Consider the following 16,311-nt stretch of genomic DNA (forward strand, 5'->3'; position numbering starts at 1 on the left):
GTCTGCTCCCAGGTACATGGAGATCGGAATCTTCAACTCAGAAAAAGAACACACGCCCGACTCCTGAAGTCCGCGGTTGATACGGGTTGCTCCGTAGTGTCTTGGCGCTTTAGCGTGGGCTCGTGTAATAGTAGGGAGACCCCCACACTGACGGCGATAGCCGAATACACCTCCTGTGTCATATACACATACACATTACATAAATCTTGAAGTAAAAGTAATACATTGCAGACCCCGCTGGCAGAGAAATGGTTAATATAGTGGAGAGCGGGCCTAATTATGGCGTAAGAGTCGCCCAACATTAGGGCAGGGAAATCGCATTTTGCTTGTGCGCTCTTACGTACTAACTGAAATTTCGCCATCTGCGCCACAGCGTCAACAATGCCTATTTTTTTTAATTTGTTTTGCCGCACAGTAATGGGCTGTGCTCGGCGTACAGATGGTAAATAGCATGTACTAAAAAATATGCGTTAAAATCGGGGTGTTGAACCCTAAGTTCAACCCTAAAAAGACCGTTCGTAGAGTGAAGTTGCTATGTAAGAAACCCCAAAAACGTATACTATAGGTCACCAAAATGTATTATTCTCACAGTTATGGCTATTATGAATAATATCACACTAATAATTGATACTTGCTAACACCGGTTATAAATAACGAAATGCACATCATTCTGTTTGAATTTTAATTGCATTCATAAGGTATTCGACAAGAGGCGATGCATCAACATTCATTTCAATTCACAACTGACAGCAAACGCCCACGATTGCGGGGCTATATACAATATGTACGGTTGGAAAAGTACAGATATGGGTTTATTTCTAGTTATCTAGATCTCTCTTCATATAAACTTTGAGAAGCAAATCACTTCTACTAAAACAAAAACAAATGAATGACAAATAAATATGATCAAGTTCTGGTTAAGAAGTAATTCCTTAGATAAATCTCTTGATAGAGTAACTATTTTTTCTATTCAGAAAGAGAGAAATAAAAGGAATAAAGAAATTAATCATCTGTCTAATAGGACCAAGTACAATGCATTTGTCAGCAGATTCAACCAATCAATTCATAATAGCCATAACTGTGAGAATAATAAATTTTGGTGACCAAGTATCCAAGTCTGCATAATTCTTTCACCACCGTACCCCCCCCCCCCCAATTTGATACTTTGTATTATGTATCCTACAATTTCATATTTAAAGCAGCAGTCCAAGCTGCCTCCCCCCCCCTCCTTAATATGTGCATCAATACAATCCACACAATGATACGTAATTAGCTAAGTTGCCGATCGATCTGTTCTCCTGTTATCGATCGGCGAAGATTCGGCTCGGGGGTTCACTAAATGGCTGTCAGCGCAGCAGAAGAGGACCAAAGATGCAAAGTTCTGTAGGGAAGATCATGTGACCAGGCAGTCACTAGATACAATTGGTGCACTACAAGGGAGAGGGCAGGGCTTAAAAAGGGGTGTGCCAGAGCCTGTTTCAGAAGAGGAAGGAGATGTGACTTTGTAAATGGTTGCTATAGAAACAGAAAATGCTTGTGTAACATCCCTTCCCTCCTCCTCAGGGAGATATGCGTGTTATGGTGCTATCTCTTCTCACAAGAGGCCTAAGCCCCCGCGCTTGGGGAGCCTGGCTTGGCTGGTGCAGCGCCTCAACCCATGAGTATCCCTGCGTTGGCGGGATAGACCCTCACGGGAGCGGGTATACGTACCTGGTATACCTCCAATAACCACAATCACAAGAAGTATGTACAACCTATTTACTATGGGCCCATAGTCTCAACAGTATAGCATATACAGAATACAGTGAACGTCCCCCCAAAGTACTGAGGGTGCCCTGGGCACCTGAAACCCAATATCTACAATTCCACCCAGATATATGTGAGGGCAGCGCTACCCTCCCGGTGTGGTGTTGGTGCATGTGTTGATACCTTCCTGGCTTACTCAGGCAAACCAGGGGATTTGTAGACAGGCTGGAAACGTGGTCCCACGATGCAGGGCCTCCAACACAACCTCCACAGGGCCTCCAACACTTCTCACCTTATGTCCGGTAGTACTGCGGAACCGATTCCAGCTGGCCTGGGGAATCTTCTGCTGTGTTTCCGTTGGCTCCGCCAAGTCGTCTGTATACTAAGGGGGCTAATCCCTTACTATGGGCCGGCCCTACAAAACATCCGCTACTGTGTAGGGGAAAGTACCTGGGGCCTACAGGCAACGGGTCTGGCCTAATCCAGGAGGCTTGACTAGCTCCCCGGACACTACCTCTCCGCCAGGACTGCCACGCTGTCCCCAGTCCACGGAGGATATCCTGAACGACAGGACCTCCTCCCCTTGCAGCGCCAACCTCAAGATGGCCGCCGCTTTACTCGTACTCCATATGTATGTGTCCGTGCCAACCACAACATGGCCGACACAGCTCACTAAACCCTCCCACGCAACGGAACCACTGCCAGGGAGGAGGCAATGGAGGTTACCCTGCTACACTTGTTACTTTATAATACATTAAAAATGTTATTCAGAGTTGTTTTTTTAATGAAAAAAAAAATGCTACAAGTATATTCTCATAGTACGGAACTGATTTATTTAAAAAATAAAGGCACATGTAGGATATTGCTTGGTCTGCAGCTTCATTGTGATTTTAAAGCCAAAGCCCCACAGCCCACATTTACTAAGCTGCAGTACTAAGCTGAAGCTTCATTAGCCAATGGCAGATATACTGTAGGTACAAAGGGCACAGATGAACGTAATCGGTACAAGACATATATAAACAGATACTTTACCTGCTAAATAAGTACATTTGGCGGGCATGAAGCAGTTAATAAGTGGGCCTGGTGTATACTTTTCTATCTGTGAGAGATAAGATATGGTCGCACAATCATTTCCATTGTGTAAGATTTATTCACTAAAGTATGTTAGTAATGACTGATTGGTATAGGAATACTGATAAAGGCGTATACTGACCTTTGGTAAATACCTACAATACCTGCCAACTAACTCCAGGTCAGCACTGTGATCAGAATCCATCTGCACCTTTATTCCGAGCTAAAGCTATTATAAGCATGGGAGTATATTGTTATCTGCATAGCACCAACCAGGTAGGCAGTACCATACTATGGTTACACCATTATAATGCTGTTCCAGTACAGGGAATATAATAACACAGATGGGATAAGTGCAGCAAGACATAAATGTAATATTGAGAGAAAGGAGTCTCTGTCCCAAAGAGCTTACAATCTAATTATATTAAAGTTGCTAACATACTAGCAACTGGAAATACAAAAGCAGGACCCGATTATCACACACCACATCTAGACTTAGCAGGTACCCATATGTAAACCCCCGCAAATAAATTGTGACAGTGAATTAGGGAATTAGCACAGCTAGATTTCCCTTATGTTATACATATTCAACACTCCCTATAAGGAGTAGGACGTTAAATTATTCAAGATGCAAAGACCCTGAGGAAACTCCATACATATCAGTGAGTGCAGTGATATTGGGAATGAGTGAGATTGCCTAATGAGTGAGCCTCACTGCAAGTGAGTGAGCCTTGTGGCAGACCTCATTAGTAAGGCACACATTTAGAGACATCTGTGAAAGAGACCTCTTGCAACCTTGGGAGTTTTGGTGGATCATTGTAAGTCAACGCATTTTTTTATCTCATAGCCAAACATTCAATGAAGCTCACCAAAAAAGTTACATCAAATGTGATAATTAAGCACACGGTGGAAATATGTTCAAGCCAGACACATTAATTGATCCTCACCTGCGGTAAAGAATTACCAGACTCTGTGCAGTTATTTCAGTATATTGTGCATGCGTGCGTGTGTGGGTGTGTGTGGGTGTGTGTGCGTGCGTGTGTGTGTGGGTGAGGATAATGTTCTTGCAGCAAATGATAGTCAGTCTTTATAAGAAAAAGAAGAAGTAAATAGTTTAGCTTTATATTCGTCAAAGATTATCTTGTTTGATAAACAATAACTAGATCACAAGTTGATGATTTATTGGGCTATAAACCCTCCGTTTTTGATTTACAAATCAACAGCTGCCCCACCTTACATCTCAGCCCTCATCCGCAACTACTATACATACCTAAACGCCTCCTATGTTCTGCCCACCACATCCGTGTCTCCTCTTGCCTTATTACCTCCTCTCGCTCCCGCCTACAAGACTTCTCCCATGCAGCCCCCTCTCTCTGGAATTCACTTCCACGCACCATCAGACTCTCCCATTTCAGACATTTACTCCCTGAAAAAATACCTTTTCAAGCAATCCTATCTGGCATACCCCTAACATCCAACTCCCCCTTCTCCCTTGCAACCCCACTGGGACAAGCTGTGTGCCTGGACCAATCTCCGCTAACATTCCTCCCCACCCTCAAATCTTAATAGGATCAGCTGTCCGGCTGGATCATAGCCCAGCCTGAGGCACACTCCTTCCTACAATCAGGGTTGCTGCCACTCCGGGTTTGACCCGGGGACTACAGGTTTTGGCCACGTATCTCCGGGCTACGGGTTTACCTTGTAAATCTCTGGGTGGCGGTGTCTCCGGGCATTATCTGCGTCCTTCCGGCATCTCCCCTGCGACTCCCGTCAAAATGTTCTCTGGGTTAGCCTTCAGTGGAAGGTGGCAACCCTGCTTATAATGAGCAGCCACTCTGTCTTTTTGTTTCAGCATTGCATTTATTCTCTCTAGATCAGGGGTGTGCAAAGAGGGGGGCACAGCGGTTACAGAGACCCGAGCTCTCCCCCAAGGCATTTAAATTAAATGCCAGGGGACCGCGTGAGACCTCTGTAACTCTATCCTACCTATTCAGCCGGTGGCATTTGATGATGGAGGTGGAGCAGGAGGGGGAGAGGGAGGGGGCGAGCAGGGGAGGAGACCAGGCAGGGGGGTGCAGAAGAAAACTGTGTGCACCCCTGCTCTGGATTATAAACACCCATGAGCAGGGCCCTCATTAAATTCTGTATCTGTTGTGTATGTTTTTCCTTATTTGTATTTGCATGTAACTTTTTATGTAATGATCAAATCTCTGTACCCCTCCATTGTACTGCGCTGTGGAATATGCTGGCGATATTAATAATAATAATAAAGGTTCTGGGCTTAAGCCAATCGGAACCAGGTAGCTTTCCTTGGCTCTTGCACACAGGCAGACATAGCTACAATATTTTTTAACCGGTACAGGCCATAATAAATGAGTACTGTTGGAGGGTGTTTGCTGTTTTATACATGATTTGTGGAGATAAAAGGCTTTTATTATGAGGATTATAAGGAGCTGAATTTTGGGATGGGTGTCCCAAAAACATTCTTGCTTGGATCCTCCAAAGACTGCCAGTACCACTAGCAATATATGCATAATTATACTAAATCTGTTTTTATATCAACCTCTATTCATCACCTGGTAGTGCCATGCATTACTTATTTAGAATGAATCTTCTTTATTTAATCAACTTTCAAATTTTGGTCTTTAATGTTTTTACCCTAAAATATATATATATTTTAGGGTAAAAACATTAAAGAGATATATATATATAATTTATATATATATATATATATATATAATTTATTTTGATATATATGCAACATTTTTGCTGGTCAGTCTGTGTTGCTCTTAGCCCAATGGATATATCCATAGACCTGTAAATACAGTCATGAGCTCACATTTATGAAGTGCTGCTGAGCCCTAGCTCACCATTTACAGAGCCATCAGGTGTTCTAAAGTTACCATCGTTAGGTACAGCCAGTGAGACTAAGTAACCAAATGGTGCCAAGAGTAAATGCCTGTGATGGTTTATCATGGCAATACCTAAAGGTTCCATACATTGCCCAACGGTGGTGACAAAGCAAACGGCTATCAACGGGATAAAATAAAGATTTGCAATATACACTCATTTGACTCACTGCCATTAATGTTTGTTTGTATTTTTTTTCTTTGTGCAGATGCAGCTTCACTAAGGAAACACAAGTTTGAAGTGTTAACATCAGAGAATTATATACAGCTGATAAACACCCGTATTCCTGCCTTAGGAGAATTTACCCTCTGCTTGGATCTCTACCGCATGACCAACACCAATCCTTGGACAGCCTTTACCTATCACATTGTAAACGATAAGCATGGACAGAAACAAGAACTTGGATTAGTTGGGGTTGGCAAAAAACTGGAACTATATCATTTTGGAAGTGTTATTGCAGTTGACAAGGAGCTACCGATTTCCGTGTGGCACTTTGTATGCTCTACATGGGACTCTTCGAATGGGCGGTTAGAGCTCTATGTGAATGGCAGCAAAATCTTTAACACGACAACTCATGTGTCACAATATCTGAAAGCTAATGGGAGCCTGATATTAGGAATTAACCATACTAAGAAGGGAGAAGAAATTAAGCCACTAGATAATCACAACTTTGTCGGATTCATATACAACGTCCAGATATGGGATTTTAAAAGGCACCCGGATAAGTTGGGTGACTGCTCCGAAGGAAATGTCGTCCGTTGGCGGAATCAGTTTTGGAAATCTCGCAAAGGAGATCCGGTTGTTGATGACCACCTGCGCTGCGGTAAGTCGCCCGATGTAGCGTTTTGTTTGCGTGGGTGCCAGATTGTATACTTGGGGGGAAGCACAAAAATGAGATGAAGTGATATGAGGCTAAGCAATTAAGCTCTCAACAAAGCATTTAGAACAGATAGACAAATAATGGTATGGGGTCGGGGTAAACACATACTGGTTAAAAAATGTGTTACAATCAGGGTCGGTGAAAAGGTTTCATGATCCCCATTCACATGGGCTTCCTAGGCATCCCATATACTTCCCTGCACAGAGAGAAGCTGCATCTCCCTGCACAGCTCTTATACGATGGGAAGATCATGGGGGACGCTGGGGAAAATGGGGAACGATGGGAAGATCATGGGGGATGCTGGGGAAAATGGGGAACGATGGGAAGATCATGGAGACACTGGGGAAAATGGGGAACGATGGAAAGATCATGGGGGACGCTGGGAAAAATGGGGAACGATGGAAAGATCTTGGGGGACGCTGGGGAACGATGGGAAGATCATGGGGGATGCTGGGGAAAATGGGGAATGATGGGAAGATCATAGGGGGATGCTGGGGAAAATGGGGAATGATGGGATGATCATGGGGGATGCTGGGGAAAATGGGGAACAATGGGAAGATCATGGGGGACGCTGGGGAAAATGGGGGATGCTGGGGAAAATGGGGAACGATGGGAAGATCATGGGGGACGCTGGGGAAAATGGGGGATGCTGGGGAAAATGGGGAACGATGGGAAGATCATGGGGACGCTGGGGAAAATGGGGAACGATGGGAAGATCATGGGGGACGCTGGGGAAAATGGGGAACAATGGGAAGATCATGGGGATGCTGGGGAAAATGGGGAACGATGGGAAGATCATGGGGGACACTGGGGAATATGGGGAACGATGGGAAGATCATGGGGATGCTGGGGAAAATGGGGAACAATGGGAAGATCACGGGGATGCTGGGGAAAATGGGGAACAATGGGAAGATCACGGGGATGCTGGGGAAAATGGGGAACGATGGGAAGATCATGGGGGACACTGGGGAATATGGGGAACGATGGGAAGATCATGGGGATGCTGGGGAAAATGGGGGACAATGGGAAGATCATGGCGGACGCTGGGGAAAATGGGGAACGATGGGAAGATCATGGGGGACGCTGGAGAAAATGGGGAACGATGGGAAGATCATCGGGGACGCTGGGGAAAATGGGGGATGCTGGGGAAAATGGGGAACGATGGGAAGATCATGGGGACGCTGGGGAAAATGGGGAACGATGGGAAGATCATGGGGGATGCTGAGGAAAATGGGGAACAATGGGAAGATCATGGGGACGCTGCGGAAAATGGGGAACGATGGGAAGATCATGGGGGACGCTGGGGAAAATGGGGAACAATGGGAAGATCATGGGGACGCTGGGGAAAATGGGGAACAATGGGAAGATCATGGGGATGCTGGGGAAAATGGGGAACGATGGGAAGATCATGGGGGACACTGGGGAAAATGGGGAATGATGGGAAGATCATGGGGGACGCTGGGGAAAATGGGGAATGATGGGAAGATCATGGGGGACGCTGGGGGAAATGGGGTACGCTGGGGAAAATGGGGAACACTGGGAAGATCATGGGGACGCTTGGGAAAATGGGGAACGATGGGAAGATCATGGGGGAAAATGGGGGATGCTGGAGAAAATGGGGAACTATGGGAATATCATGGGGGATGCTGGGGAAATGGAGAACGATGGGAAGATCATGGGGAACGCTGGGAAGATCATGGGGGATGCAGGGGAAAATGGGGAATGCTGGGAAGATCATGGGTGACGCTGGGGAAAATGGGGAACAATGGGAAGATCATGGGGGATGCTGGGGAAAATGGGGAACGATGGGAAGATCATGGGGGACGCTGGGGAAAATGGGGAATGCTGGGAAGATCATGGGGGACGCTGGGGAACGATGGGAAGATCATGGGGGATGCTGGGGAAAATGGGGAAGAATGGGAAGATCGTGGGGAATAATGGGAAGATCATGGGGGATGCTGGGGAAAATGGGGGATGCCGGGGAAAATGGGGAATGCTGGGAAGATCATGGGGGACGCTGGGAAGATCATGGGGGATGCTGGGAAGAACATGAGGGACGCTGAGGAAAATGGGGAACGATGGGAAGATCATGGGGGATGCTGGGGAACGATGGGAAGGTCATGGGGACGCTGGGGAAAATGGGGAACGATGGGAGGATCATGGGGGACGCTGGGGAAAATGGGGAACGATGGGAAGATCATGGGGGACGCTGGGGAAAATGGGTAACGATGGGAAGATCATGGGGGGATGCTGGGGGAAATGGGGAATGGTGGGAAGATCATGGTGGACGCTGGGGAAAGTGGGGAATGATGGGAAGATCATGGGGGACGCTGAGGAAAATGGGGAACGATGGGAAGATCATGGGGGACGCTGGGGAACGATGGGAAGATCGTGGGGGATGCTGGGGAAAATGGCGTTCTCCTTGTACAGAGAGAAGCTGCATCTCCCTGCACAGCTCTTACAGGCGATCTCCTTGCACAGCTCTTACAGGCAATCTCCCTGCACAGAGAGAAGCTGCATCTCCCTGCACAGCTCTTACAGGCAATCCCCCCCAGCCCAGCCCAGCCCAGCCCAGAGAGAAGCTGCATCTCCCTGCACAGCTCTTACAGGCAACCCCCCCCCAGCCCAGAGAGAAGCTGCATCTCCCTGCACAGCTTTTCCAAGCGATCTCCCTGCACAGCTCTTACAGGCAATCTTCCCGCACTGAGAGAAGCTGCATCTCCCTGCATAGCTCTTACAGGCAATCTCCCTGCACAGAGAGAGAGAGAGAGCTGCATCTCCCTGCACAGCTCTTACAGGCAATCTCCCTGCACAGAGAGAGAGAGAGATGCATCTCCCTGCACAGCTCTTACAGGCAATCTCCCTGCACAGAGAGAGAGAGAGATGCATCTCCCTGCACAGCTCTTACAGGCAATCTCCCTGCACAGAGAGAGAGAGAGAGAGATGCATCTCCCTGCACAGCTCTTACAGGCGATCGCGCAGTAAAAAAAACCATTTGTACATAGTATTAAAGCAGGGGGTATCTGGAGCTGAGGAAAAAATAAGGTAGCGCTAAGACCAATATGAATAGAATACCAAATAAACAAATGAAAATCCCTAACTATTCACACTTCGAATAGAGGGCGGCTGCCAAATCACACACTGACCACCAGGTCAGAGAAAAACCATAGATAACATCAAATAAATTTGGCGCCTGAATGCACTTGAAATACTGAAAGTAATAAAAATATACCACCAGAAATGTGTGGCAGTGGTTCCTTGGAGAATCCGATGGTATAGATGATATAAATTCAATATGTGCATGAAAAACAAAAAAAGACAAACGTAGTGCAATACTACTCACAAATCAATTAATACTAACATGGAGCTAGTATTGGCCACATGTAACACACTATTAACTAACAAACAGACTAGGTGGAAGCCTTAAGACAAACCAGGTGATATTAAACTAAATATAAAAAAACATTTATTAAAATAAGCATAAATATGAACAATGGCAACTGTATATGAGTAAAGGGTCCTACAATTCCTCTGCTGCTTTGTATGAAATACCCACGTACTAGATAGGAAGACGAGCCGCAAACGTGAGGGGTTGCTCTCTAACACTATCCACCGCCTACTACCACTTCCTATCTAGTAAGTGGGTAGTTCATACAAAGCAGCACCGCCATGTTGGTGGAAGCAGAAGGAGGACGGCAGCAAAGAGGCGGCCGCCACATGTAAGTGCCTTCCCACCAGGCCCGGTAGGCCGGACAGCGCGGCAATTGTATATGGGGATGGACATTTTTGCCGCCCCCCCAAATGTTGCCGCCCTATGCCCGGGCCTATCAGGCCTAATAAAAAATCCGCCACTAAATTCCTCATATCCAAGCAGACAGTTATCTAGATATTGGATTACAGCCATGTAAAATCACTTCATAAAGGACATTGCTTTTTAATCCCACAATACAACAACATGGCAAAAAAGTTAGTGTATCAACTATGCACAGCTAAGTATTAGTTACTAAAGAAAATGTTGCATGTCAGTTGATAAAAACACAGTGTTAATGTATGAATGTATGCTTAGTCAGACATTCATTGACTGGGTCAGGTATATACAGGGCTGGTGCAAGGGTGTTAGGCCCCCTAGGAGAACCTTCAGACTTCCACCTCCCACCCTACCCCCTTTCCCTCCCAATTAACTTTCCAAAACTGCCCAGTGGTTGAAAAGAAATTCAGACCAATTGGTTGTATTTTGCAAATCTGGTGGTACATCACCTTTTGCCTAAGAGGCTTGTAGCATATAGCTCGGGATCTGGTGTTTGGGGAATACCAGTTTTCCTGCCTTAGGAGAATTTACCTTGTGCCTGTATCTACACCGCATGACCAACACCAATCCTTGGACAGCCTTTACCTATCCTATGGTAGACAATAAGCATGGATAGAAACAAGAACTTGGATTACTTGGCATTGGTAGAAAACTGGAACTATATCAATTTGGATGAGTTATTGCAGTTGACAAGGAGTTACCGATTTCCGTGTGGCACTTTGTATGCTCTACATGGGACTCTTCGAATGGGCGGTTAGACCTCTATGTGAATGGCAGCAAAATCTTTAACACGACAACTCATGTGTCACAATATCTGAAAGCTAATGGGAGCCTGATATTAGGAATTAACCACATTAAGGAGGGAGATTAAATGATGTATTGAAAAATAAAAATATTCCGAAAACAATTCTGCAATTGGAAAATTCTGTGAGAAATACTCTTCTCACTTATAGGGCGTTTACCGTTCTCGGTCTATTAGAGCTCATTTAGGGCCTCATGCAGAGAGCAGCGCTATTTACAATCTCGCCATTTTCGGCCGAAAATCGCGCAAAAAACAGCTGAAAATGGCGAGGTAGGAAAAAAGCGCCATTTTTTTTTCTATTTGAAAATCTCGCCGTGCGGCTGGCGAGAAACTACATCTCGCCAGTCTGAAAATATCCAAATTCAGAAAGGTGCGCTCGCCATCTAGCGGCTGTTTTTGGCGCGATTTTCTTCAATTTTCTCCGCCAACTAAAGTTGGCAAGAAGCAGGAGCTCGCAGGCTATAGGGGAAAAAAAAATGCGCGATTTTTTTCTCTCCCTTTCAGTTGCGCGCATCTCCTCATTTACAATTCTCCACATGCAGTAATGCTAAAAATAGCGGATTTCGCCCATTTCTGCATATGGAGAATAAAACTCTCCATTAAAGCTACTTTTTCTTAAACTCTCCAATTTATTCTAGCGCTGCTCTCTGCATAGGCCCCTTAATGTTCAATCTTTTGGTGGGAAAATGTGCATTATCTGTTGTATTTACAAAACACACATTTTTGGTCTGGAAAATTATTTTAAAATATATTCACTATACATAATCATTCAACACAGTTCATTTGTCATTGACTCATCAGTGCTGAAAATTCTTGGTGGTTTTGGGTTTAAAACAATAGGATATTGTGAAGCTTTTTAGTCGTTAAGGTTATATATCTGCCACATCCTCTGTTCAGTTAATACCTAGAGTAATACAGTACATTGTGGCTGCTGACAAGAGAAAGGGATGGGGGAGCACTGGTGGAAGGGTAGAATACAGCCTGAAATAGGTGTGCAATACTCTGAGGCAATATAGTGGAGTTTATAGGTGTAAAATAATTCTTAACACTCACACGGCCTTGTGCAAATGCTGTCGCATCAAGGTATCTTTAGGTCCTCTTTTTCTGTTCACATATATATGTATTTATTCCGAGGGTGAGACCACACCAAAGAAGAAGAAGAAAATCGCAGACGCAAAACGGCGAAAGAATCTAGAAGACAGAAAAAGAGGACCTAAAGATACCTTGATGCGACAGCATTTGCACAAGGCCGTGTGAGTGTTAAGAATTATTTTACACCTATAAACTCCACTATATTGCCTCAGAGTATTGCACACCTATTTCAGGCTGTATTCTACCCTTCCACCAGTGCTCCCCCATCCCTTTCTCTTGTCTCCTTTACGTTGAAGGATCCTGGGTAGATCCTTTTCTGGGGTCGTTTGAGTCACAGGAGGAAAAGAAGCAGAGGGATACCTTGCCTACTACCAAGGTTGCTATTATACCCATATCCCACACTTACCATCCTTACAGGTAGCGCCCGGGTATTTTGTTCTCTAGTACATTGTGACTGCTGTCAGTCTAACGTACCATTCATAACCTTACCTGATTTTTCCATTTCAGCTTTTACTGTGGATATACCATCAACAGCAACCACTCACAAAACCTCCGTGGGTATGTGCATTACAGTTGTTATTCACTAATTACATTTGTTTGACATTATGTAAATGTTATCTGAGTGCCAAAAGAAACAGGTGGGGAAAATGCATTACAACAGGGGTGGCCAACCTTCCTTTTGTTTGGCAAGCCAATAAGGCAAAAGGTTTTTTGGAGCGGGGAATGGGGGGCCACTGTCCTCCCCATCGCTGCCGTAGGACTTCAGCGGTGGGGACGGCCGGAAGATTATGTGGGCCGGGTGACAGCTTTCCTGGGGCCCAGGGCTAGAGTTTCTACTACGACCCCTCGTGTTGGCAGCCTTGTGAGCCCCTCCCATCCCTCTCTCTCTCATCTCCTCGCTCTCACTCTCTCTATTTCACTCCCCCCTTCCTTCCTTCTCTCCCTCTCTTGCTCCCCTCCCCTCTAGCGCACACTTCCCCCTTCTCTCTTGTGCGCACTTTTCCCCCTCTCTTGCGTGTGCACTTTCCCCCTCACTGCGCAATTCCCCCTGTCTCGTGTGTGCACTCCCCCCTCTCTTGCGCGCACTTCCCACCTCTCTTGCGTATGTGCTTCCCTCTCTCTTGCGTGCGCTTCCCCCCTCTCTAGCATGCACGATTCCCACCCCTCTCACGCGCACGCTTCCTACCCTCTCTCTCACTTCCCCCCTTTTTCGCAAGCTTCCCCCTCCCCCCCTGCCACGGGCACTTCCCCCTCCTCTCGCTCAATTTCCCATCCTCTCACTCAACTCCCCCTCCTATTCTCTTTCAATTCCCCACTCACAATCCCCCCTCATCTCACTCACAATGCCTCCCACCCTTTATAATCCCACACCCCCTCCACACTAAGGAGAAGATGGCATTGGGTGGGGGAGGGATGTAAGAAGAGGCTAATCATGCGGGCCACTGCAGGCCACGGCCTGGCCACGCCTGCATTACAATGTCCACACTGACTTATTTGGGACGCTTAGTTTGGCCACTAGAACTGGAATCCCTCGTTTTCCATTAAAAAAAAGTATCAAGGAGTTAGGATACTGTCATGGGGGGCTGTGATTTGTCGAAGGGATATTACCTGATGGGAAACCCAACTCTCATGTGCGTAATGCTTGTGAATGAAACGTTCATCGTTGTCTCGAATGCTGAATAGTTAACATTAAGGTATTTTCTCCCACATTACCTCTTTGCTCCTGTCTTTGTTTCAGAATATGCATTAGTGATTGTAAACATCTCTATGTATTAAGCTTGTATTTTAATAAGTGCAGATATGAATTTATGAATTATACTGTTAAAAAAACAAAAAACGTTCAACTCTGTACTACTGTGGCCAAAAAAAGGTGGATTTAGGAAAATAAAGGGCAAAAATGCCTTTCATAAAGACAACCCAGTTGATTTAAATTGAGGCGTCATGCATGTTGAACGACCACCAGCCATCAAGCCGAAAAGGTCAATCTTTTCCTGTATAATATTATCATAGAGATCAGTGATCCATGCATATGTTTATGACAAAAGAAAAAGCAAACCCCACAAGACAAGATTCACAGAAACTCCATTATGGGGCACTCAGGGCGGGTGAAAAAAAATACAAAATGTATTAAGTATGCCACTGATGGTTTAACAAACAAGAGAAAAGCTATAAAAACACTAAAAAAAACAAATAAGTGGACCATCTCCAGAATGCCAAAGTCAGAGCAGTAATAACAGCAGAAAGCTGTAGGGCAACCTGTAATATCACATAATAATCAGGTACCAAGTAACAGAAAAAAGCAGCGTAGATAATACTAAAGGTACTAGAACCTCACAGTAATCCCTAACATCCAGGGGAGGCTAAATCATGTCCTCTCCTAAAAAATGGGATAACTGCCCAGCCAGCTAAATAGAGGGAAATATATGTCTCAAAACAGGGTGTATGTAGATGCACGAGTGAGTATCAGCAAATATACCTGTATACACTGGAAACCCTGGTGGAAAAGAGTGAAGCAGTAACAGTTGCAGATTGGCATAAGTAGCAACAAATCCTATTCCCCGGTAGACTATCAAACACTGGGAGAGGATGATACATACTGCTGCAAAGAAAGTAGCTATACAGACCACTCTTGTAGATTTGCTGAATCTCCTTTAGTGCTGTTCAGCATAAGTCCAGTTTGCAGCTAGCAGAATAAGCGGTGATAGATGCCAGTCTCAGAATGAACGAGTTCCCGAATAGGCACAGAGATGTCCAGCAGATACCGTCAATTCCCTAACCATACCTCGCAGACCACGGAAATATCACATGAACCCGCAGTAAACTCAAGATATTCAAGATATTGTGGTTCGTAAAGGGACATATCTTGTCACTTGTGGGGTCCTTATATTCGAACATCGACCACAAGGATGGTATTAATGCAGTGAAGTATTTTCAGCGTATGCAAAACCCTGATACTCAAGATCAATGTGATTTAGTTGTCCTTTTTCTCACCTTTATTTTATTCCATAACTATTTTGTTTTTTGATAGTAAATATTATGTCCAAATAAGGGGTACCGCCATGGGCGCAAAATGCACCCCATCGTATGCTAACCTCTTCCTTGGATGGTAGGTGAGGGATCATGTTTTTACAGATCATCTGATTAAATATAGTAATCACATTTCTCCATTGATAAGATACATAGATGACGTCTTCATATGGGAGGGAGACGTGGTCGTTTGTACTCAGTTCACGGGGGTGCTAAACTGTAATTAATCGAATATACACTTAACAAATGAGATTTCCGAGACCTCTTTTTCTTGATCTGCATATTCCGATTACCAAGGATTTCAAGATTGAGACTGATGTTTTCTGCAAAATACAACTACTAACAGTTTGTTGCACTTTAAGAGCTGTCACCCAATCCCTCCACCTATATTTGATAGGTTTAGGTGTGATTCTGTTATCAATTTGGTAGTAGTGCTGTTTTCAGCCCCTTGTTCTCATCAATGTGTACATGTTGATTAGTTATGTCATGTGTTTCCACACGCATCAGCTTTTACATTACCTGAAACTACATCTGGAAGCAGATCTGAAGCTACTACGACAAAGAGGACACCTGGAACAGTTCTAGCATCGACTTCAAGCACCATGCCACCAGTTGATCCTTTGACTTCGTCACAGACGTCTGCTACTGTCACAACATACATAAGTACATCTCCTGCAATAACGTCATCTGGAATGTACTCTAGCACAGTACCGCAACATGAAGCCACGAATGCTAGCCAGACTTCCTCGTCATCAGTTGCTACCACTAAAGTGTCACAAACTCTGGTGACAACACATTCAGGATTATCAACCCCCACTACTACTAAATCCAACGATGAAACAACCTTATCCAAACCAGCTATGCCCAGCGCAGAAGGTACAGACTTAGGTCAAAGGGTATTGGGTCAAAGCATTGGAGTGTTTGTCAAAAGTTATTAAAAGCAATTTGGGGTGTATTCATTAGCAGTCTATCATT

General features: G+C 45.0%; 1 protein-coding gene across 6 annotated transcripts in view; it reads left to right on the plus strand.

Moving 5' to 3' along the window:
- The window catches only part of ADGRG4 (adhesion G protein-coupled receptor G4), a 52,356-nt gene that overhangs the window by 8,608 nt on the left and 27,437 nt on the right, over window positions 1–16,311 (plus strand). For 5 of the 6 annotated variants that reach the window (XM_075573219.1, XM_075573217.1, XM_075573220.1 and 2 more), the window contains 3 exons: window positions 5,936–6,550; window positions 12,817–12,867; window positions 15,844–16,212. In XM_075573219.1, coding sequence (XP_075429334.1) covers window positions 5,936–6,550; window positions 12,817–12,867; window positions 15,844–16,212 — 1,035 coding nt within the window. Of the gene's footprint in view, window positions 1–1,603; window positions 1,744–5,935; window positions 6,551–12,816; window positions 12,868–15,843; window positions 16,213–16,311 lie in introns of those variants that run through there. The other variant, XM_075573222.1, reaches the window with a different exon arrangement.

The sequence above is a fragment of the Ascaphus truei genome, chromosome 16 (assembly GCF_040206685.1).
Source record: "Ascaphus truei isolate aAscTru1 chromosome 16, aAscTru1.hap1, whole genome shotgun sequence".
Classification (NCBI taxonomy): domain Eukaryota; kingdom Metazoa; phylum Chordata; class Amphibia; order Anura; family Ascaphidae; genus Ascaphus; species Ascaphus truei.